The 25,531-nt window shown below is 41.0% G+C and overlaps 1 protein-coding gene across 1 annotated transcript in view; it reads left to right on the top strand.

Moving 5' to 3' along the window:
• The window catches only part of atg7 (ATG7 autophagy related 7 homolog (S. cerevisiae)), a 72,060-nt gene that overhangs the window by 10,984 nt on the left and 35,545 nt on the right, over nucleotides 1–25,531 (top strand). The window contains exons 8-17 of the mRNA XM_041951694.1: nucleotides 3–91; nucleotides 6,166–6,287; nucleotides 8,197–8,287; nucleotides 8,642–8,786; nucleotides 10,713–10,871; nucleotides 13,821–14,015; nucleotides 15,026–15,271; nucleotides 16,830–16,945; nucleotides 20,227–20,302; nucleotides 25,338–25,418. Coding sequence (XP_041807628.1) covers nucleotides 3–91; nucleotides 6,166–6,287; nucleotides 8,197–8,287; nucleotides 8,642–8,786; nucleotides 10,713–10,871; nucleotides 13,821–14,015; nucleotides 15,026–15,271; nucleotides 16,830–16,945; nucleotides 20,227–20,302; nucleotides 25,338–25,418 — 1,320 coding nt within the window. The remainder of the gene's footprint in view (nucleotides 1–2; nucleotides 92–6,165; nucleotides 6,288–8,196; nucleotides 8,288–8,641; nucleotides 8,787–10,712; nucleotides 10,872–13,820; nucleotides 14,016–15,025; nucleotides 15,272–16,829; nucleotides 16,946–20,226; nucleotides 20,303–25,337; nucleotides 25,419–25,531) is intronic.

Below are 25,531 nucleotides of genomic sequence, written 5' to 3' on the forward strand. Positions count from 1 at the left end.
AGGTCACTGTGGGTGTCTATGATCCGTGCACTCTGTCTCAACATCCGGGCTGGCCTCTCAGAAATCTGCTGGTCCTCATCGCTAACCGATGGTAAGCCCTTCTTCTGTGTGTGTGTGTGTGTGTGTGTGTGTGTGTGTGTGTGTGTGTGTGTGTGTGCGTGCGTGTGCGTGTGTGCGTGTGCGTGTGCGTGCGCTGGGAAAAGATGAGGAAGTTCTTTAGAGAACTTGTTCTATGTCCTCACTGTGCATTGCAAAACACACGTTTGTGGACACACACCATGGCTGTTTTCCATTTTACACTGTTACACTAATTTAGGCACAAAGCCACAAAGTAAAAGACAGGAAATCTGTGCTTAACCGATTTCCTGCCTCCCAAGTGTAAGCAGCAGGTCAGAATTAACAGCGTTGCATGAATAGTTTCGTATCGTTATCAGAAGTCTAAAATTAAAGGTTTTCTGTGACACTCAGACTGGAAAAACTGGGAGAACTGTCTGGCTGTTGCTTGGCCACTGTGTTGTCGTAAGAGTTGAGCCAGGTTGAGATAAACTTGATGAATTGCACTTCTTCCGAGATGGCAGCACTGGTTTGCAGAACATGACTGTTGCTGTTAGGATTACGCGTCTTGTTTACAAAGCTGTACATTTTCTTGATAAACACGGGTTCATTTTGTTCAGCATCATGTTTCTCACAGACTTTCCATCCGTGTGTCGATGTAGTCATCCCTGCCTGGAGACATTTCACTGAGGACTTCATTGCAAGCTGCCACCTCAAGTTTTCCAATATTACCCTAAAATTCCTCAAAAAGAGACGTTTTTCTGCAACATTACAGCACAGACATGTGTGCATGCAGAATATGTGTGAGTCTGTGCTCCTGATTGTTGCAGCGCTTCCAATCCATGCTTGTTATCTTTTGTCAAATAGACCATGCAGTGTCTCACTCTGGGTGAACTACAATGACTGGTTTATTAACTCATGCCAGACCCATCTGTGACACACACACACTCACACACACACTCACACACACCAGCTGCTGTCTGTAAACACACAAACTTGGCATGCAGTGTATTTGCAGCATCTTGAAACTCCTGAATCTTGTTAAGTTTTTAGCTTGCCATGGAGTGCTGTATTTCTTACCATGTGTTTGTGTTTTGAAAAGCAGGAGCAGGCTCTGTTCTGCCAGTCAAAAGTTAAGAATGATAAGAAAGATAATAGAAATGCAGCTCGAAGTGTTTCTTTGCAATAAAGAAAACATGCTCTAAGTGCTTCATGTAGAAAAGACAGAATAAACATAAGACCAGGGATAGAAAATGTATGTAGAATAAAACCTACTTGAGAATAGTAGTAAAAATAAGATGAAAATGAAGACGATGCATAACATAAGAGGGAAAATAAAACCTCTGGTTAATAGTGATTGTTGAAGGAGAGGTCTGGTAGCAGGGCCGTGGGAGGGAGTATTTACACAGGAAATATTTCAGCACCAGTGGAGTTGGTGTTAGTTAGGTTTTTTTATTATTACTCAACATTTAATTCAAGAATCAAGGTCCGAGTATATTCAAATATGTACACAAAGTGACATAAACAGCAGCTGTTCGACATTTTAATCCCACATCTGCACAGCTTGAAGTATCTTTCTTGTTTTTGTGATGCAGTTGTTTCATTAAAACGTCCAGTTCAGCTGAAGTCTGCTGGTAGATGGAAGAAATAAGGACAATGGGTCAACCCGTGTTCTGAGATTGTGGGAAGCAGTTTCGAAAGACTGGTATAATATTATGGCTATGGAGGTAATTATTAGGGCTTCCAAGTGGGTCGTAGGTGGAGAGAGACGGCAGAATGGAATGCGTCTTCCACCAATTAGGGCTTATATGGATGATATGACACTGCTAACTTCAACAGTGCCATGTACAAGGAGGTTGCTAGATAAAGTCAATCAGAATCTCAAGTGGGCTAGTATGAAGATTAAGCCTAGTAAGTCAAGGAGTATTTCAATATACAGAGGGAAAGTAAGTGATAGAAAGTTTGCGATAGATGGTGAGGAAATCCCAACAATTAGGGAGAAATCAGTTAAGAGTCTAGGACGGTGGTACAATGTGGACCTGAATGATGCTGAACAGGTTGTGCAATTTAGAAAGGATGTTGCAGAAGGGCTGGAGAGAATAGATAAATCAGGGCTCCCAGGAAAACTGAGGTTGTGGTGCTTGCAGTTTGGCTTGTATCCTAGGTTAATGTGGCCAATGTCAGTATATGAAGTCCCATTATCTGTAGCAGAGAGAATGGAAAGGCTAGTTAGCTCTTATATTAGAAAATGGTTGGGTGCTCCCAGGTGCTTAAGCAATGTAGCTTTGTATGGGAAAGGAATGCTTCAGCTGCCAGTATCCAGTCTAACAGAGGAGTTTAAATGCACTAAGGTTAGAACAGAACTTTTATTATCTGGGAGTAAGGACATGTTAGTTAGCAATGTGGTTCCGAATCCTTCTGGGGGGAGGAAATGGAACCCAAGGGCAGCAGTGCAGGAGGCAGAGGCAGCTCTTAGGCATGCAGAAATAGTAGGAAATGTTCAATTTGGCCGGGGAGGCTTGGGGCTTGGCCCAGGCAAACCAGTGTGGAATAAAGCAGGTCTAAAGGAGAAAAGAAAGCTTGTAGTGGAACAGGTGCGTAGGCAGGAGGAGTTGTTAAGAGGGGCAAAAGCAGTTGGTCAAGCCAAACAGGGACAATGGTTGAATTGGGAAGGTGTTGAGAAGAGGAAACTTAGTTGGAGGGACCTGTGGAATATGGAGGAAGGCCGTATTAAATTTCTGATAGGGGCGACATACGATGTGTTGCCAACCCCGCAGAACCTAAGTCTCTGGGTACAGGGCGATCAATCGTGCCCACTCTGCTCAGGTACAGCAAGTTTAAAGCACATTTTGTCAGGTTGTAGAATTAGCTTATCACAAGGCCGGTATACATGGCGGCATAATCAGGTGCTGAGAAGCTTAGCCGCAGGCATTGAAGAGAGAAGGAAGCAGGTGAATTCTGGAAGTTTTAGAAAGGAGAGGTTAGATGTGCAGTTTATTCGAGAGGGGGAGAAAAATAGAGCTGCTAAGTCAGGGAGAAAGCAGGTAGGTGGCTGCCTGGTAGGGGCTGATGATTGGCAAATGCAGGTCGACTTGGGAGGAAAGCTAGTTGTGCCCCAGGAAATAGTTTATAGTAATCTGAGGCCGGACATTGTCTTATGGTCCATGAGTAAAAAGACTGTGTATTTTATTGAGTTAACAGTCCCTTGGGAAAATTCAGTGGAGGCAGCTTATGAAAGGAAGAAGACTAAGTATGCAGATTTAAAGACAGAATCTGAGCAGAGGGGATGGAAGACCAGGGTCTGTCCGGTTGAAGTGGGGTGTAGAGGTTTTGTTGCAGGGTCAGCTGTTTCACTGTTGAGGGAGCTGGGAGTGCATGGGCAAAATCTAAGAAAGACAGTGAGGGAGATGTCAGATGAGGCTGCTAGGTCTAGTCAGTGGATATGGATCAGGAGAAATAATAGTAGTTGGGGGGTGAAATAGGGACAGTGGGGGAGGGGGGGGGCAGAGGACATGCATGCCTAACCCGGCAGGAGAAGAGGTTAAAGTCTGAACAAGACACCTCTCCTCTGCTCTGCTTTCCCCGCCCCATCTTCTCGCTCTTCCAATAGGAAGAGAACCAGGAAGAGGAAGTTTAGATAAGGTGGGGGTGTGGCCAGCTAGAGTCTCTCTTTGGGACCATGCGGCCTGTTCAGGTGAGTGTGCGTGGTAAGATACAGAGTTGGCTTGTTTTTTGATCTTTTTGGTTGTTTTCCTGTTTTGTTCGCTTCTTGAAGGAAATGTTAGGGTTTGTTTTCCTGCTCTGTTTGCTTTTTGAAGGAAATGGTAGGGTTTGCTGCTTCTTGAAGGAAATGTTAGAAGAGGCTGTTAAATCTAGTCGGTGGTTTAGGCCTCCACCTGCAGCACCCTCTAAATTTTCCACCCCCTACCCGAACAAGGGTCTGTATCCAATCCCTACTTTCATCTTTTGACTCTACCTCTTTATTTTCTATCCCCTACCCGAACCAGGGTTTGTATTCCCACCCCGCTTTTTCTTGGTGCAGTTGGTGAGAGGCAGGGGTAGATGATGGCAGTGTGGCAATCGGCAGTTACATGTGGCATCTAGGCCTGTGGTAGCATTGTAGCAGCTAACAATAGCTAAAGCGGTGAGAGTATGATAGTATCTTAGCAGTTAGTATTGGTAGCTAGCAATTAACATTAACAGTATAGGGGAATCTAGCTTTATTGTCTTCTTCTGTTCCTCTTAGCAGGTAGCGGTTAGCACGTAACATTAGCTAAATGGTAGCATCGGAACTGTATTGTCTTCTTCTGTTCTTCCTAGCGGTTAGCATTAGCATTAGCAATAGTTAAATGGTAGCATCGGTACTGGCCACTACCTGGAGCATCTCTGGGTCAGTTGAACGTGGCGGTGCTGTTTGGATTGTGTAGGAGCAGTGTGAACTCGCACTAGGGGGGTGACTCTGGGACGCTGGAGTTCACTGCCTAACCTCCTGGAGGTGTAGTGGGACTAAGTAGGCGAAACACTGTTGAAGGGAGGTTTCCACCTGATGACCCCCAGAGACGTGTTAGGAATCACTGCTCTTTGGCAGGTATAGAGGCAGATTAGAGCTCCAAGGTTCTTCACTGAGAATGAATCCTCTTTTTGAGCACAAGTATCTTGTGTTTAAATTAACTATAATACATGATGGACCAACTTGGTTATCTGCAGTGCTTAAAATAGCTTTCTGTTTGCATCAAATTTAGCAGACAGCAGGCTTAAAGATAAACTTTATTCTTGATGTTAAACAAGGCTGCGCTTCAAGAGTTTATTACCTTCCACAACCTGTGTTATCATTTTAGGAAGCTCCTTCTCTTGATGCAACCCAGATTAGGGGATGTTTCCCTGGAACACACAACCAGGAAGTCTTTTTTTCAGCTACTGTTTCGCCATAATGGTATTTTTGTTTTTTACGTTGATGCAAAATCAGTTATACTTCATGAAATGTGTTTTACAGATGTTGTTTATTTTCATTAAGTTTATTCGTAGACTGCAGTCTCGTGGTTTAATGTGCTTTACAGAGTGATGAAACAATTAAAAAGTTCAAACATACACACAGACAGACAACACGCATAAATACACACACCAAGGACGAGGAAAAGCTAAACTAAGCACGTTTGTTTCAAGTTTATTCTCAAGAAAATAGATCCTCAAATGAGCAGGAAGGCTGTTCTGTACTCCAGGAATGTAAACAGTGAAACCAGATTTTAAATGATGAAAAGATGAAGCAGGAAGTGCGAATTGATTCACCACAGACCAGTAACATGGTTTTGATGATAACCGTGATGGATGACTAATCTTAAACGAGCAAGCAACAACTAATCTCTCCAAATTGATCGTAATAACGCCCGAAAAGATATGAAAAGCATTTTCCCGTCACATGATCAGACCGCGTCATCATCCGTGGATGCTAGAATTAAAGCGATCACGGCATTAGGTGCTGAAGGTTTCACTGCTGCTCGGATAGTTTGGAAGGGCTCTTAAGTATACATCAAGTTCACTCATTTTTGGTCTCGCTCAGTCTTTCCTGGCACTTGCTCTGCTGTTTCAAAAACATTTTTATTGCATAATCATTTTTCATTTAAACAAGGAACTCCCACCGAGGCCAGTTTAGCAATCCCGTCCTGAGATACCAGTGGCTTATCAGCAGCAAATACCTTCAGAGAGTTGAGCTTTCACGCTCTGTAGTCAGAGGCAATTTTTATCCAATACAAACCTCATCAATCTTGTGTTTGACTACACTCTCTCTCAGTGTTAAACATAAACTGTTGATACTGGCTTAGATGGGTGAAGATAGAATTGCAACGTTGCCACGATGTCTCGCTTATTCAGTTGTTTCACTGGATTGATTGTATAATCTGACTGTGGTTATTTAGTACCATATATGGGGAGACGTGTTAGCATGTGTTGATTATATTGTTGTGACTGCTCATTTGTGTGTTATTTGAGATTGTAATGTTTTTTTCTTTAATTTCTAGCATGCACTTTATAGCTGCTAATCTGTACTCGGTGCATGATGTGTGTGTTATTTTCTTTGTTTGACTTTTGCATCTGCTTTATTTGTGTGTGTGTCAGGGGCTCTAAGATGGACACGGTGGACGTGCTGTGTTTCAGGGACCGAACGCTGCAGGGAAGCCGCTCCATTCAGCACAGTCTCATCTTCCAGATCAAACTGCCTGAGCTTCCCCTCAACTCAGGTAACCTCCATTCCCACATTGTGGGGCTAAATCTGTTTACATCATTGCAATGTGGGGACTTGTCTTCCTTATGAGGACAAACTGCAAGTCCCCATAACACAAATCATTGATTATAGGTTAGGTTTAGGGTTAGGGTTAGGCAAGTAATGGTTACAGTTATGGTAAGTCTCCAGGAAATTAATGTAAATCTATGTAATGTCCCCAAAAGTGAGCAACTGTGTGCATGCACACTCACATAACAGTATGTAACATGTGTGTGTGTTGGTATGTCGCGCTGTATGTCTTTGTCTGTGCATGCCTTTGTTCTTGTAACTGATATGAACCCTGAGTCTTAGTTTACTTTCCACTGAGAGCCGCACTAATCTCACACAGCTTCTGCATTATTCCGTTATCTGTTGAATAAGGGATGAAAGTAATTTAAATAGTAATAGCAGGTGTTAGAGGGGGGAGCTCTGTGAACTGTGGAGGTTTTTGTTGAGTTCAGATGAGGTGTCTTTGTTTACCTCGGTCTACCTCTTCAGCACATTTTGAGTTTTAATTAACTCACAGGGCGTGTATTCATGCAACAAAAATTGATTTAGCTATTCTGTTTCGTTTTGCTTGGACACATTTGGTATTGTTTGAAAACGGATTAATCATCCAACCTCAGCCCAACGTTTCAGAAACACCAGGCTCCGTTCTCACCACAAAGCAAAGCTGACTAGTGAAGAGTGAACGAGGAGCGCTGAACCACTGTCCATCTTTGCATCAAAATTGTGTGAGGAATAGAGGGATGAGTGGACATGAGAGGGAAAAAAGTAAAAGTAAATCATTTTTAATATTTGTAGTACAGCTCTGCACCAATATGTAGCTGCTCGCTTTTCGCTAACTAAGGCCCGATTCAAACCTGGCATTAACATGCGTCTTGGGGGATCTCACGCACATCATTTCTGTTTCACCTCCCATGCCTAGTGTGCTGAAAAATTAAAAGAAGAAGGTTGCAAAGTTTAGCTGCATCTCTACCATGAATATTACAATATTGTTAAGCGGGAATCTGAAGCAAAATCATGGAGAAATAAACAACATTGGCAATCAAGATTAAAGATTTCCCTGATGTTCTCCTTATACTGCTGTTTATATACCTCTGTCACATGATGCTTGCTTAGTATTTTATGCGTTAACTCTCTAAACACTGGGTTGCACTCTCTGTGTGCTCCTCAAAGAGTAACTGGTTCTGGCCACAACAGTCTAACTGCTACAGTAGCTTATTGCAATTGAACTTATCTGAATGTATATTAATTGATAGAATTGGTTTCTATCAGTCAGGAGTTTGGTGGAATCTCTAATTCATGTGAACAAATTAGCATAAAAAAAAACCAGTCTCCATATTAAATGCAACTGGGAAGATAAAATGAATCGTGAGCAAGTGGCTAATGGTTGGTGATGATTTTGTGTCTTGTGTTTTTTGTCTGTCACAGCACTGAACAGTGTATGTTTGAATAAAATAAAACATGTGTTTTCTCATCTGTCCTGCTGTCAACGCTTTTCATGGGTTCCACAGAGGAAGTAGTCACAATGAAAACTGTTGGCAATGAGGTCTGTGCATAACCCAGAATAACAGGGACGCTGTTCCTGAGAAGGCACAGTGCTGTTGCATTTTCTAAAAGTGCGTTCAGTTCTGTGAAAATCAATTTGCCTCTATTGTATTGGTGTGGAGGCAGAAATTCGAAACATGGGTGTATTAAACTTGAGCAAATAAAGCCAACATCCCTGCACAGCTAGATAACACTAGGGAGAAAGTGTGTTTTTCTAATTTTGGTAAATCATCACTTTAACTGTTTTAACGTTTTGCTGTTTTTCCCACATCTCTCACTTTGTATTATGACATTTTATACTTATTTTACACTGTTAATGTGTTTTCTTTTCCCAGCATGTCCTAAGAGTGTGGGCTGGGAAAAGAACCCTAAGGGGGCCATGGGACCCAGGATGGTCAACCTCAGTGAATGCATGGACCCTAAAAGGTAATAAACAGTACAAGTGTGTTTATGTGTAACTGAGCTGAATCAGTCCCCCATTCAAGCAACATTTTAGCGATTAATGAGTATTCAGATGAAATTAGTAAGATATTTTAGTTTAACAATATTTATTGGAGTAGATAATCTTTATCTTGATTGCTTTATGATAAATGGCTGGTTTGGGTTCTTTCAGAATTTCCATTACACATCCACAAATAAGACAATTACAATTGTTCTCAGCCATACTGCATCCATGCATGCTGTGTCATTTGTTGCTGTAGACAGTCTAAGACTTTGTTTGTTTTATTTGGCACTTATTGAACAAATGAGTCTTCAGTTGTCTCCACTGGCTGTTTGCAGGCTTGCAGAGTCATCTGTGGACCTAAACTTGAAGCTAATGAGATGGAGGCTGGTTCCTTCCCTGGACCTGGACAAGGTGGTCAGCACAAAGTGTCTGCTACTGGGAGCTGGGACTCTGGGCTGCAATGTAGCCAGGACTCTCATGGTAAGGGAGAAAGGATATAGATATGTATATAAATATAAATAAATAGAAAGAAGGACACTGTGCTTTAGGGCTTAGCAAACTGTGTAATATTGCACAAGCACAAGTTAGTGAAAAAGAGTCAGTAACACTGGAGAAATATTCTCTTACAGTGAGCTGTCTCCTCATAACACAGCAGAATTTAAATGGATAACTTAATTCTGACTGACGCATAATAACATAAATCTGTAAAACTGAACGAGCAGTGTCTCGATTTAAGCGAGAGCTCAACTTGTTGGAATAATCTTGGTGCAAAACCTAAAGATAAGATCAAAACTGCACTCCAATATTTACAAATGTAGTTCAGCCAACTTCTGTTATGGACATTTCGAGGAGAGCTAAAGGTGTAAATGACACAGATCAACACCTGCATTACATCTGGAGGTTTAAACCATTAATAAAGCTCTGTGAATTGGTATATCAGTGCAGATTTCAAACAGCTCCGATAGATTGAAGAAGAGGGTTAACACGGTTAAAAAGCATCTTTCAAAAATGATCCCATGTGCGCCGGTCTGTGACATTAAAGAAGAAAATGCCACGTGTTGTACATGTTAAATCGCCATATTATTGTGCATGTGGGTTCAATTGACATTTGCAGAGAGAAATCTATAAGTATTAAGTCAGGATTTCAATGAACTTCTCCTTCTTTGTCATGGGAAATAGAAGCTCAGTTGATTATTATTGACCAGTGAAGCACCACCGACTGTAATCAACAATCATCAATGTTCTACAGACTTTCACAGTGCTGTTCACTGTTCTGCAAAATGTGCAGATGTACAAGAATCACCTTCATTGATAACTGTTATCTGTGCTGAGAATGTGAGCAGCGTCTTTTCATGACAGATGGGACAGGTGGCCTCCAACCAAACTGATCTGCATTCAAACCACTTTCTTAGAATCTGGTCTTCTCCTTGCCATGAAATATGCTTTATATTGTAAATAAATGGAAGAAACACAAATGTATCTCTCATGGTTTTTCTACTGTAATTCTCTCCTGTAACCTCGTCAGGAAATTTAAGTTCTGATAACTTGATGAGCTGCTGATGAGAGACCTGATAAAAAGATTCTGTTTTCTCATTAATTTTTGTTTAGCTTTAGAAAAGCGTAATTCAGGATCCTATGATTTTATCCACAGATTTTGCATGAAGCTTATCGAATAACACTCAGAATAAAATAATGCCTGCTGTCCTCTGAGCTTACTGTTCCCCCAGCATCAAATGAATATACTGTGTTCAGTGACCAGAACCGAAAGGCTGGTACCCTGTAGGTTTTTAACACATTACTACCTGCTAGGTATAAAGTCAAGTATTTATTTTCTTTTTCAAAAATGAATTCAGACTTTCAGCTTCAGATACGTTTTATGTAGCTCTATTTATTTTAATATAGTAACATGCATAACCTAGAATACAGTGAATACAATGTTTTGGACGTTTTGTTTGATCGTATGATACAGAGGAACTTAAACTAAATGACCACACTGCAGAACTGTCGCTCTATAGCTGACTGCAGTTACAATGTTCATTTTAATGCTCGTCTGTTCTTCTTTTTGAGGCCACGTTAGGCGATCTGTTAGTCAGCATAGACATTAAAAAATTCCCTGGTGTAATGTAATTGATAATGTGGCGAGACTTAGTGTTAACAGAGAGTGATATTAATGAAAAACAGCTAGAACGGCTTAAGCTTGTACCGCCTGCACACTAATGCATCCATTATTTCAAAATGAACACTTAGTAATGTTGAAATACACACTGGACACACAACCTTCTGCTCATTGCCGCCGACGCTGCTTGCAAAGTGCTCTTAATGTTCATGTCAGTAAGAAATAGTGGTTAAGTATTTCAAAATAATGTGATTTAGAAATATGAACGATGTTTCTCCTTTGTTCTCCAGGGATGGGGAGTCAGACACATCACATTTGTAGACAATGCAAAGATCTCATACTCCAACCCAGTTCGGCAGCCGCTCTATGAGTTTGAGGACTGTCTTGGAGGAGGGAAGTCCAAAGCGATGGCAGCTGTTGACCGACTCACCAAAATCTTTCCTGGTGTGGTGAGTAGTCAAAGCCAAATAATAATGCTCAGGCTGTGGACCAGGATTTCTCTCTCTCGTGAAGTGAGGATCAAATCATTGCTCGGCTCTCTGGAAATCTGAGGCTGTATCGTCTTGGAAACCTTTGTGCAAAATGTCACCTCTGTGTAGCTGCACTGACATCGCAGCTCTGTGAATTTTGTTTATGCTAGGTGTATAATCGTATTCCCGTTTGATTGGTCGTGTCTGAGATGTGATGGCCAATCCATGCAGGAAATGAAGAGTCTTGTTAGTTGCATATTATGCTGGGGGTCTCATTAGTTTGTTGATTAATGAGTGGGTTCTCTGGGGGGAGATATTTTGCTATATTACTAAATGAAACATTAGCCAAACACTCACAGCAGGGCTCTGTTTTGCTGTGAAAGAGCACACCCATCTTTGATTAAGCCACTTGGAAACATATAGACTGAAATGCATATGCATAATGTGAATCATGCATTCACCTGTTTACAGATACATGCATGTTCAGTTCTGCAAGAGAGCATAAGCAGTTATAACTGGATGATTCCCGTTATTCAGTTACTTTTCCTAGGAGGTAAAGAGTCTGCAGTTTTACAGACCTAGATCTTGTGAATCACGCTGAAGTACCATGAACCTATAATTGTTTCTCAGCTCTCGGATATTACTTTTCAAGTGCACATACATAGTCCTATATCAGAAAAGTAGAGCACAGTCTATGTAATGTTTTTCCCCTCTGGGCTTTGAGGCAGCAGACTCACACACTGTCTGACTGGTAAGCTGTGTTGACATTTGCCTTGAACTCCGTAAATTTGAAGCATCATTTTAAGCTCTTCTTCTTTTCAAATTATTGACCCCACAAAGCTTGCAATCACGGCTCAGTAATAGGTTGTTCCTGAAACGAGATACAATGCACGCAATTATAGTGTCAAAGACAAGAAGACCCGTAATGTCCCCACTAAATGCACACATACACACAGACACACTGTGTGTCCAAACACGTTATATGTTTCCCTCCTATATACCCTTCAGCCATACCTGCCGTCCTATTTTTATCAGTGTGGATGTGTACCTGCTGCTCTCTCGTCCCTGCTTGTTTTCAAACAAACACAGGGGCATCAGGTGCCAGCTTCAAAGATGGAAAGAAATATGAAGACAGAGAGCACAGAAGCGAGAGGAGCTGGTTCATACAAGGTCACAATGTTGAAAAGAACATGAGCAGATTTCGTATTTTTTCTGTGGACAAATACTTACCTGACATTTACTGCATTCAGTGCAGTGCATTGTTTGTAGTATTATCACCAACTTCTTTTTTTCTGTTGAAATTTTGTCAACAGTCAGGTCTGAGGTGAATCAGAGTTGAAAATATCAACACTGGCATTGTTGAGTTGTCATGAAATGCTTTTTCTCTCTCATTTTTTTTTTGTCTTTCCTCGCTGCAAGTTCAAGTTGTTTACAGTTGAAATTGGAATATATTAGCATCTCTGCAGCCTGAAATCACCCCCTGAATGCTTAGCAACACTTGCGTCAAAGTGAAATGTAAATTCAAGACTTGGTGAACAGCTCCTGCTCTTGAAATGTTGAGAGCGAAGGAAGTCGATCCACTGATTCTGTAAAAGTGGCATTTCGGCTTGTTAAGATCTCCCATCTCGACTTTGCCCTTTTCTGTTCTACTCTTGACTATGAAATTACTCCTGACATTTCCAACAAAGCTGCAATCACTAGAGATAGCCACAGTGACACAAGTTAAAATTGGAAGTGGCGATTCTAGGTTTCATACTCTACTATTGATTTATACCAGTGAGCCAAACCCACACTGGCCTCAGGTCAGCTGTGTTGATGACGTGATTACACATTCCACAGAGGGACTGTTTAATGACTGCATCTACTCTGCCCTCACTTATTGGTCTAGACTAGTATGTCAGCCAGCAGCAAGCTTGCCAAAAGACATATTTGGCCCAAGTTTTGTTACGGTTTCAGCTTCTTGCTTCTCACACAGCAGCTGATCAGATCATGAAGTTCAAGAAATTGATTTTCTGCAGCCCATAAAGATTTTTCTGTAAAAAGCCCTATGAGACATAAACAACACCGAAGCACATTTCATTCAACCTTTTATATACTGCTTGAAATATAGTACTTAATGGTTTGATTTAGACTGTGTTGCATGAAGTGAGTCTTGCATATGCCCATGATGCATCTGCAAGGAAGTTAAAGCAGCAGCAGTCAGAGATGCTAAGATAAGACAGTACTTTGTTTATCCGGAGGGAAAATATTGTGCAGCAGTTGCAGGATGAAGGATGATAGAGTGCAAATATACAAAATACAAGTAATAATGAAATGATAATTAGATTATCAGTAAAATGCCATAACCAAATGCATGCAATGCCAGAAAGTATCATGAATGTAATTAGAAACAGTTAACAGGGAGGTGCAAATCCTAATATACACATGTCAAAATATAACAGGTTAACAGTAAGGAGTACAGATATGTAAAGTATGTACATTATCAAATCTGAAGTGCAGGTAAGTGTATGTGGTTCATTTAAAAAGTTCATTGACTGTGTCACTATCTGCAGGCCAGGCAAATGAAGGCTTTTTGAAACTTCCGTCACCTTCAGGCCATGAGGTGTATGGATTTTGTTTGTCGATAGAACTGACATTCCCTGCATACCCAAACTTAAAAATTTGTTCCCCCAAGAACAGCAATATTAAGCTGAAATCCCTCAGTCGAGCTGAAAGTTACATTTTTACTTTGTGTGCTTAATTAAGATTCAGAAATGACATTTCCATGTTGGCGAATACAGTAGACATTGCAAAATTCAAACCAAAATGAAAACATCTTTTTCCATAAAGAAGAAGGGCTGAATGTGAACTGAACTTGCTTTTTACTGCACATGTGGACTCAGCTTAGTTTTTACTCTCTGTCTGTTTTGTCTCTCTCTCCTCCTGCAGAATGCAGAGGGTTACAACATGAGCATCCCCATGCCCGGCCACCCGGTGAACTTCTCTCAGGCCACTCTCTCCCAGGCCCAGAGGGATGTCGAGCAGCTGGAGAAGCTCATTTCAGAACATGATGTGGTCTTTTTACTAATGGATACAAGGGAGAGCCGCTGGCTGCCTACGGTAATAGCAGCCAGCAAGAGGAAGGTAGGAAGGAACAGTGCAGTATGTACGATGAACAGAATAGCCATTATGTCACCAACCAGCAGGGCTGACGTCAGACGTTGAAGGGGGTCATTAAAACTGCGCTTATACCTTCAAAGTAAACAATCAACCAAATTCCATTGATTAACACACAGAGAATTATCACTTAGCTCTGCATGTCTGTGGAGCATTTTAGCCGCTTTTAGCACCTGGTTTGCACGTTTACTGTATGGTAAAAAAAAAAAAAAATGGCAAAGAGGCAAAGTTAGCAACGAGCTGGTGAACAGCGTCAGCATATATAGAGTCTTAATATTCAATTTGCACTCATCAGGTATCCAGAAACATGGTGTCAGATGAATACTTATGATTTTCCATGTTCGCTGGCTGTTTAAGTGGCTCATTTTAAATTTAAACTGCAGTGCTAGCCAGAAGAACTTTATGAGGCACTTCTTCTCCAAAAAAGCTAAAGATACAATTCCAGAACGAAGAGCTCACCATCTTGTTGTGCTTGTCTTCTCTTCCAGGAAATTTAAATTGCTCAATAACATTTTCTATTTCCGTCAAATTTTCTTTCTCTTTTCTTTCTTTGCCGCTCAGAATTATATTTGTTGCAGGGCAACGTTAGATAATTGAGCACTCTTACAAGGCCTCCAGTGGTTGCACTGATGCAGCTCCTGTGTTGCTGTATTAGCAGCAGTGTTTCTTGGCCTGCTTATTAGGTTTTCTTCATGGCTGGCTCAGCTGAGAGGTCGTTTGGCCATTTGTGCTGTGAGGCTGCGTCAGACTTCGCCGCAAATTGGCTTTACAATTTATTTCCATTGCTTCTCTGAAAGCCTAGATGCTTTCAGCATTGTAAAGTGCCTATTAATGTTTTGTGTCATTGCTTTTTGAAATGATTCAACATATTGTGTAAAACAAGCCATTTAGTTATTGGATTTGGTTGAAATGGGCTGTGCTCTGTAAAAACCTTTTATGACCACGATTCCCCATAATTGTTGTCTTTCGCGTTGCAGCTTGTGGTGAATGCCGCTCTGGGCTTTGACACATTTGTCGTGATGCGCCACGGCCTGAAGAAACCCCTGACCAGTCAGAGTGTTTCTACAGGGCTAGACTCCTCTCCCTCCTGTTCCTCTGCTTCGTCCTCGTCCTCCACACCGGCCGGCTCTGCGCCCTCTGTCCCGGGATCCTCTCTGTTCTCCAACATCCCAGGACACAAGCTGGGCTGCTACTTCTGCAACGATGTTGTGGCACCAGGAGATGTGAGGAAGCACACACAGATGACAAGCATACGCTCAACTCATTAAGATTTTGGTATAAACGCAAAGCAGGAACGATTCTTTGAAATGTTGAAAAATTGAAACTAATCAACTTTTTGTATTAATAATTGGTCAAATGACTAATATGTGGAAGGTGTGACCCTACAGAGACTTTAAACCCAACTCTGTAGCTCCCCTCACTGCTGTGGAGCCTTTTTGTTTGGATCTCTGTTTTGGCTTTTTGTCTCTCTCAGCAACATTGTTTGCAGTCACAGCATGCAGCCATTTTCAGCAAATGCTAATTCCGCTGTTCACCACCTGACCAGCAACAAATGGTTTACAGACACAGTTGGCGACTAGCTGGTGATCATAGTGGAGCGTTTCTGGAGACCAAAACAGAGCTCAGAAGAGGGTGAATATTGGACAGTCGCCCAGGAACACAACTCCAAATGAATGCTAATGTTGCCATGTGCTGACACTTCCACTGTATCAACTTTGTAACGTGATAATACGTTAGGATTTTTCTCATGAGCACTGTGGCACTCTGCAGTTTTTTTTTGTAGGTGGGGTTCCCTGACTCTTCACAACCTCTCTGCTTGTGAGAATCACATTTTTCTTGCCAGCCACATTCTGTCTGTACCCTTTCTTTTGAACCTGTGATACTCTTTCTTTCTTTTTTTGGTCTTTTTCTCCCTTGTGACCTTTTGATATGAGTAATTTATGTAAGCAGTTCATCAGCTATTGAAGGCCACAGCTCCGGCTTCTCCTATAAATGCCATATGGCACCAGCACGCTGTCACAGATTGTAGTAATCTCAACATTTGAATTAGAGGCTCAGCCTGCGCTCTCTCCATTCTTAATGGAATATGGAATTGAATTTGCTGAATGAATGAACAGAAAGTTGTAAATAAAGTAATGAGGCTACGAATGGCTTTTGCGTTGTTTTCCCGTGCCTTGTCTGTGCATTGAAGCTAAATGATGCAACAGATTGTCGAACATGTCGTCTGTATCTGCGAGTGATCAGCTGTTATAACAACGTGGAACATGCCAAGCATGGGAAATTAAGCTCTAACGTACTTTTTAAGCAGCTTTTTGTTTTTTTGTTTTACTATAATTGGTGACATTTCATTGGGATATTTCCATCTGTCGGTTTGTTGATCCAGAGTGTTTCATCCAGACATCTATTAGTTGAAGCACCGTGCTCTTTGTGCAAACGTTGATGGCCCAATTTTTGATAATGGTAATGATATAATTAAAAGGCTGCTTAACTGAAAGGACTCCAATACCAGCCATTGTGCTGCAAGCAGTCTACAATCAAGACATCTAGACATTTATCTAGCTAACCCAACCTAAGTCACTTTGGGTGAGATTACCAACATGACCAGAAAAATCAGAAATGGAAATATCTTCTGCCTTCCAGAACAGTGATTGGGGTTAACCTAATTGCCCAAACTCCTCATCTCCTCTCTCCTGCTTATTTCAGAAGAAACTCAGATGTCATTGTTGTGCTTACTGTATACTGCCAGCTGTTTGCTTGATGTTTGCTTTTTTCTGTAAACAGTCAACCAGGGATCGGACTCTGGATCAGCAGTGCACAGTCAGCAGACCGGGCCTGGCCATGATTGCTGGAGCCCTGGCTGTTGAGATGATGGTGTCCATTCTGCAGCACAGTGAAGGGTAAGTGGATACAGTGGGCTTTAAAAAGTTATGTGGGCTAAGTATTATTATTATTATTAGTTTCCAAAAAAGTTGGGACACTGTGTAAAATAAATAGAAACAGAATGTGATGATTTGCAAAACACTGAAGCACCATATTTAATTGAAAATAGCACAAAGACAACATATCAAATTTCATTGTTATTTTTTTAAAAAGACATCCTCATTTAGAATTTGATGCCAACAACAAGTTTCAAAAAACATGGGTCATGTTTGGCACTCTGCTGCATCACCTCCACTTTGAAGAACACTCTGTAAGCATTTGTGAACTGAGGAGACCAACTGTTGTCATTTTGAAAGTGGAGTGTTCCTCCATTCTTGCTTGATGTAAGATTTCAGCTGCTCGACAGTTCAGGGTCTCCTTTGTCATAATGCACCAAACATTTTCAACGGGTGACAAGTTGGGACTGCAGGCAGGTCAGTTTAGCAGCCGACTCTTTTACTGCAGAGCCCTGCTGTCGAAATACGTGCAGAATGTGGTTTGTCATCGTCTTGCTGAATAAACAAAGCCTTCCCTGAAAAAGACGTTGTCTACTTTGCAGCATGTGTTGCTCCAAAACCTATATGGTTCAGCATTAATGGTGCCTTCACAGATGTGCAGGTTATGTGTGCCATGTGCACTAATGCCCCCCCCCAAACCATCACAGACGCTGGCTTTTGAACTGTGCGCTGATAACAAGCTGGGGGGTCCCTCTCCTCTGTAGCCCGGAGGACGCGGCGGCTGTGACTTCCAGTAAGAATTTCCTTGTCCCTTTTGCACAGAGATTTCTTCAGATTCTCTGAATCTTTTAATGACATTATGTTCTGTAGACAAGAAATCCCAATTTTTTTTTGCAATTTTACGCAATTTTTATACCCAATCATGTTACTGCTGTTGCCAGTTAACCTAATTAACTGTGAGGTGTTCCACCAGGTGTTAACTTTTTTTAAAGCATGTTGCTGGCATCAAATTCTAAATGAGGATAGGGGTATGGGGATATGGGGTTTCAATGTTTTTTAAATCATCACATTCTGTTTTTAAATACATTTTGCACTGCATCCCAGAAGCAGGGTTGTAATAATAGTGGCAGTGGTCTGGCCACACATTCATAGTATAGAGTTTTTTTTTGCTTTGACAGGTAAGAAAGGGGAATCATAGATTGTTAAAACAAATGAAAGAAATGCTGTCTTATACTTTACAAAGATCTAAATCTAAGTGTAAAGATACACAGAGACATAATTTATCATGCCCATTTTGCTTGTATGCAAGTGGTGTGCTTTGATTTTTCCCTAATTGAACATCTTCGCTGGAAGTTCCATTTTGAATGTTAATATCACGCAAAATGCACATATTCAATTTTATGCTTTTAAGAAAACATGAAAACAATACTGATCATTTATTGAGCGTCAGCCTGGCTTCTTCTGTGACTGCCAGGAGTGACCTCCTGCTCTGATGCTCTGTGGTTGACAGCAGCAGATCCTCCTGCCTCTGACCTGTTGGCATGCTCCCTCAGAGCCGCTTGAGTTCAGCTGTGCACCATAGCAACCGGGGATATACTCCTCTCAGGATGGTGCCGAAAAAACGCCTGCTCCTTTGTAGAAATATTGGACATTTGTGTTTGACCAGGACCTCCATCAGATGTTACGTCTTTTTCCTCTTGATTTTTTTCCCAACTGATTGCACATTAACATCAGAGTCCAAAAAAGATCACTCAGACACTCTTATACCTACCACCTACCAGCAGGCCTGATCACAGGCATCGCCATGACGTCGTCTCATCAGAGCGTTATGCTGGTGTCTTTGAGGTTGTGACTCTGAAAGTTTAAGTAAGCTTTACTGGCTTACTTTTACTTTCTGATGGAGCTGCACTGCCGCTTAGGTCTTACTGCACTGCAGGTAGTATCCGTAATTTGGTTGTAGCACAGCTCCCTGAATTTACTTAAGCCCAAAAACTTGTGTTCAGTGTAGAAGCTTTGTTGCAATTTCTAATCCTTCTCAAACTTGTATGCTTCAAAAGCTCCAAAACTGCAATTCAGTCAGCTCTCAAGTACTAGCAATCTGTACTAGCTCGATATTTTGAATTCTTACAAATGTTTTTTCATTTGCAAAAACTGATGGGGATGTTGTCGTCCCTATTAAGTGTGTGTTCATGTGCACGGGTGTGCCTTTGTGTTGAAGTAATTGTGTGTGCCTGTTTTGGTGAGTCATACTAAAGTGGCCGCTTGCTGGGCCAGATAAGACAGCCATTTTGTCTCTGAGTGTTTTGAGATGTTATAAGCCGTTACAGAACTGCTCTGCCTTTCCTGGATAAAAAGCTTAGAAAGCAAAGAAGAGAAGGAGAGTTTTCATGTCCTCTCTGTACCTCTATGGTTGTGTAACTCCTTCCTTTACAACAAAATCTCCTTCTCTTGCATCTGCCCTCTCTGTGTCCTTGTTTTTCGCTTTATAGCTGTGTATATTCCCTCCATCTCTTTATCCCCTTTGAGGCCCTTACACTAGCATTCATATGAGCAACCACGGGCTTTAGAAAATGATCAAGTAAGGATTAATGTTGCGACAGTTGACTGACATTTCTTACTTTGCAGAACCACTCTGAGCTCAACGTGAGACTGGGTATTTCTGTTATTGTTACCCATATGAAGTCCCATCTTTTAAACCTGGCTAGCTTTACTTGTAAGCAGGAGCTCTCAGAGCTCGTGGAAAATGTGAAACTTTTAAACGTTGAAACAAATGAGACCTCTCAGTTCTCAGTATAGGCAACCAAATTCATATTATTCATTATTATATATATTGGGTTGTTTGTTTTTCTATTTGGGCTTACATAAGTGTGGTGCTGTAGTATGTTTAATGAGATTTAGTGCATTAAAGTGACATTTTAAAAGGCTACCTTTGCATGGTTCAGAATGTTACCCAAACTCCCCAAAACAAAACCTTTAATGGGGGTAAAAATGGAAGACGCCTCAGGAAGAGCAGCAGAGGAGGGATCTCTCTTCCCCGACAGACAGACATGCAACAGATATGTGTAGAGAACAGACCAAAACAGCAAAATTACAATATGGAAAATCAGGGATGACAAAGTCCGAGATAGATTGTGAACACGTGTGAAGATGCAGGATGACGTCAAACTTCCAATAGCTGCCAAAGAGGCTACCTTTGCATGGTTCAGAATGTTACCCAAGTTGTGGTTACAGTGATCCACAAAAAGGCAAATGGGGAAAAAAGTGTCAAGCCTATAATTTTCTCTTTCTTTCTCTATCCTCAGAGGCTACGCAGTCGCCAGCAGCAGCGATGACAGAATGAATGAACCTCCCACCTCTTTGGGTCTAGTGCCACATCAGGTCAGACACACACACACACATTCAAATTCACTCACATGCATACACATGTTTAACAACCCTGATTGTAAAACCCATGTAGTAATATCCTTTGCAATCATTTTTTTTCAATTCACAAAGTGGTGAACCTCGTTCCACCTGTCCTCAATCAACCTGTTTACCTCTGAAATGTTGCAAAAAAGGGGTTTCTGGAGCCTTCCCAGTCTTTTGTTGCTCCTGTCCCAACTTGTTTGAAAGGTTTTGCCGCATTAAATTCAGAACAAGCAGATATTTACAAAAATCAATTATGTTGATGAAACATTAAATATATTGTCTTTGTACTGTTTGCAATTGAGCATATGTCCAAAAAGGATCAGCAAGTTATCACATTCTGTTTTATTTATGTTTTATGCAGCATCCTCCCAATTAAACTGAACACTATTATCTGTATTATCACCCAGTTATTATTAGTTATGGTCGAGCTGTTGTACTGGATTGCATTAGATTTTTGCAGGTGAACCTAATAAAGTGGCCACTGAGTGTTTGATTGACGTATTGTATTTACTCATTTCACGAAGTAGTCGTCAAAGTCCTTAACAAACAAACACATGAGAACAATGGCCAGTAACTACAACAAATACAATAAATTGCACTGTTTAACTAATAAGGATAAAAAAGTCATTCTAAACAATAAAATGCATGCTACAGCCCAAGTAAATGAATACATAGAGCAAGTAGTTGCTTGTAATTTCATGGAACACAAGAACACAGGTAAAATCTATGTAATCTAGAAGGTTAGCATCTCTGATGGATACGGGTACTGAGGAAAATGCTGCTGCTTGTTGCTTTTTTAAAGAACTGTACATCCTGACACGGTGAAACCCTCAATGACACCTGAAAGGGCGGCAAGTGGTGACAAGGTACATATTACAAGCCCACAAAGTATTCAACCAGATCTTGCTGAAGGAGACTACAGTGTGGTGACATTCATACAATTCATACAATACATGTTGATAAGGTCATTGAACAGCAGTAATCAAGTCTAGATGAAAGGTAATTGCATGGAGTAGCGTCTCAGAATTTGGCACATAATGAATAGATTGTGTCTTTACGTTATGTTCTGCAGCTTCTTTATTATTACCCAGAAAGATCCACCTGTGTAATGTGGAGCTGCTCTGCCATAAATACCTTAGGGTCTACTTAAAATGTTTGTTTGTTGTGATCTGTTGTCTGTGTGACAACACAAATCACTGTCATGCCAGCCTCATGCTGATTGGCTACCGTACATGTTAAGTACCAGTTCGGAGGTTACAAAGTCAGTAACGTGATCCAACTTGGCCTGTCCAACAAAGGGAGTTGTTAAATGGCCTATTATGATGAACTTCACCTTCCAAGCCGAATCAGCACCTGTCTGACAGTATCGACAACAATTTATAAGTAAAAGGATTCACAAAAGTTGTATTAATTTCACGGCTGTTGTTGTGTATTATATTGCAATGCCAGAGGTTTCCATTTTGGTCATTTTAATGATCAGTTGATGCATTTAAAATGAAAGATCAGACGTAGAAATAACACACGGTTCTTAATTAAGACACTTCACGTATCGTAAAAACCATCATAATTACGAAAAGATAAGTCTTTGCATTGTCTGACCAGAAAAATGAATCCCATTCACTGTGAGGAAGAAATTTCAAGACGCAAACTTTGGCTGCAGATATGCACGTCTTTGTATATTATCTGTTGAAATAAATCTTATTCTGTCCTTTATGACTGAGGATGCTCGAAATTAGAAATGAGACGAGGATGTAGCCCTGTGGCTCGCCACAATAGGCCATAACTAGATCTGACACGCAGCTGCTGTTGTGGGAAATGAAATTAATTCAGTGTCATAGATGGAGGTCGAGTTCGGATCAGAATTCGCTGGAAGCATTGGGTCACTCAAGTCTTTAGTGAGGGAAGCTCAGAGTTCAATACATAAACGTAATACATGATCATAATCAGTGAGTTGGCTAGTTCATACTCCCCAAAGAATCGGGCAAGGGAAGGGAACTTCATTGGTGTGTGTCTTGTCTTGATGTATGCCTTTGTGTAGCCATTTTTGAATCACCTGTGCTTCCCCACCATTCTTGTGTGGAACTGTATTTGTGAATGGTTTGTTAGAGTGATGTAGGGCACGGACTGTTCATTATCTAGGAATTATAAAGGAACAAGAACACAAAGGCAACAGTTATGATTATAAAAAGTAGTTGACCTGAAGGGCAGCCCTGGTGAAGACGCAGGTAAATGGTACCAAGGAAAAAACATGTATTAATTTAATATTTTTCCAAGAATGCTTTGCTATATACAAAATCTTTTCAAAGCATAACAAGCATGATTGAAATAATAATTATGTACTTTGGACTGGAGGGTCACCAAATAGTAGAGGACAGCAGCATCCTTCAGCTTACTCACAGACTCAAGTATCTCACCACCTCCATTTGCATCATCATCAGCATTCATCGCCCTGAGAATCTGAATTTTTGCCATTTGCTTGACACCTCTGCAGCTCGTGGCATTTCAACCAAATAATCAAAAAAATGGCATGCAAATGGATTGTCCTGTGTGTGTTAATATGCATGAGGGTATGTGTGTGTGTTTGCGTGCGCGTGTGTGTGTGCGAGCGTGTGCATGTCAGTTTTCATATACATTATGCCTGGCAGGCCTTTTCCTGCAGCAGTCTATCGCTAATACGCCACACTGCAGTGAATGCTTGAGGCTGCAGGCTATCTTTTCTGTGGTGCCACAGTGACAACTTGTGGTGGTTTACAGAAACTACACTTTTGGGTGCTGTAACCCTTATTTTTTTGGTAAATATGTGATCCACTTTCAGCCTTTGACCCTGAAATTTGTTGAGTAGTCTTGACACTTTTCAAACTGCTTCCCCACATCTCTAAAAGCAGTGTTTTCCCTGACCTTCGCTGCAATTAATAGAAATACTCTGTGTTTGTCTTGGTGTAAATGTGTGTGTCGGGACAACATAAGTCTTTTATTGGTCAAAGATAATAGCTGATTAAACAGCATACTTCAAGTCAAGTCAGTTTTATGGATTAGCCCAATATCACAAATCCCTCAAAGGGCTTTACACTCTGCACAGCATACGACACCACATACTGCATCTTTAGACACTTTGGTTCAGATAAAGACAAACTCCCCAAAACAAAACCTTTAATGGGGGTAAAAATGGAAGACGCCTCAGGAAGAGCAGCAGAGGAGGGATCTCTCTTCCCCGACAGACAGACATGCAACAGATATGTGTAGAGAACAGACCAAAACAGCAAAATTACATTATGGAAAATCAGGGATGACAAAGTCCGAGATAGATTGTGAACACGTGTGAAGATGCAGGATGACGTCAAACTTCCAATAGCTGCCAAAGAGGTACTTATACGATATACAGTGCTTTGACTGTGAAAATAAGGGTCTTTATTCCAGTGCTGTAAATTTGCATGTAAACTAAGGCAGCAGTCAGTTGATTTTAAAATCAGATACTCCATAAAGCAGTGACTGATTTATGCCATTGTAAATGTCACTGACAAGCAGTGCTTCTTATTAATTTCCATGCATTATTATATAATGTAAAAAAAAACAACTATTCCCATGGATGACAAGCACAATAGCTGGAAACACTGTTTATTTATCCTCACTACATACATACCTGGACTCTTTTATGCTCTCTATAGAGGCAGATTTATGTAGAGCTGCTAGTCTGTTCCAAGTCCATCACACTTGCCCACGCTCACCCTTTGGTCTGACTGACTCATCGACTCACCCCTACATTTGTCCATTCATCCACTGGACATGCTCACTTGCATTTGTGTCATCACTGTATACTTCTTCTCACTGCAGTTTATCTGTCTATCTCTCCGTCCCATTTTTATCCCACTCTTTGTATGTCCTTGAACATACCATCTTCATAGAAATGATCAGCATACAGATGGAAGGATATGAAAGACAAGAGGGAATGAATGAAATGAGCTGCCGGCTGAGGCTGTTGTGCAGTGTGGTTAAATGGAAATGTTTTGTGAGAGTGCTGCGCCACATTATACATGATCATCAGTCACACAGTGTGAGATGTACAGTACATCTAAACCCAATAGCCCTAGGTTCTTACACAGCCTGGACTGGGCTTGTGCACATTTGGCCCCATAAAGAGTTTTTCAAATTGGGCTGTGTGAAAATGTCATGTTTGCACCCAAGTCTCCCAGCCAAGAACTGAAAGCTTTTAATTTCCACCCGTGTTCACTTGCTGTGCATTATGCAGTAATTGGTCACAAATGTTCAATATATTTGACAGTTTCACCACTGGATAATTATAGTGAGGAAGTCATTTCATGCTCTGGTCTACGTGCGTCACCAGAAAACATAATGGGTTGAGCTTTTATTAAAAAACAGGAGGATGTGGGTACAAGAGAGGAGGTGGGAAGCGATGAAAGGAATATGTTGGTGATGAATGATGTTTCAACATGTGCCCCTAAAGAGTTGTTGGTTTGTTTGTGTGTGTGTGTGTTTAGAAGGGATTCTTTAGACAGTAATCAAGGTAATTAGCCATAATTACATCAGCCATAAATAAAAGTGACGGCTTTCAGCAGGGAGAGATGTGCGGAAAATGTTTCACTGAAAGCGGCTGTGGCCTCTGAGGCACCAGAGGGCGCTCTCAGAACACTTTTATAAACTGTTTCCAAATTTTCAAGCCCCACATTAGACGCTTACTACTTCACTACTGTTTTAAATTTGTTAACAAGCATATAAAGAATACTTTCCTTATCTTCAAACTGAATACTTTTAGTCCAGGAGGCACTCATTTAACATTCAATAAACTCATGTGCTGCTTATTTTTCTCCTGGGTTTACTTGTGTCTTCATCAGCTTGTGTCTCTTTATGTTTAGAGAACTTTGCTGTGTTCACATAATTTAAATTTGCGATGTTTATAAATGATGCAAAGGTGGTTTTGAGTGCTGTTCCGCTATTTTGCTCCTCTGTTTCATGTCACGTTTTTGACACGCTGACTCCTCTTCCACAGATCCGAGGCTTTCTTTCGAGGTTTGACAATGTCCTGCCTGCCAGCCTGGCATTCGACAAATGCACTGCCTGCTCACCCATTGTAAGTAGCAAATAAAAAATTCAAAATATCTCATTTCAGATGCACTTTGCTAACAAGACAGCATTTTGACAGTAAATCCAGTTTGCTAGAAAGACTGAAGCATGGAAACAGAT

Source organism: Chelmon rostratus, chromosome 2 (assembly GCF_017976325.1).
Source record: "Chelmon rostratus isolate fCheRos1 chromosome 2, fCheRos1.pri, whole genome shotgun sequence".
In the NCBI taxonomy this organism is placed as follows: Eukaryota; Metazoa; Chordata; class Actinopteri; order Chaetodontiformes; family Chaetodontidae; genus Chelmon; species Chelmon rostratus.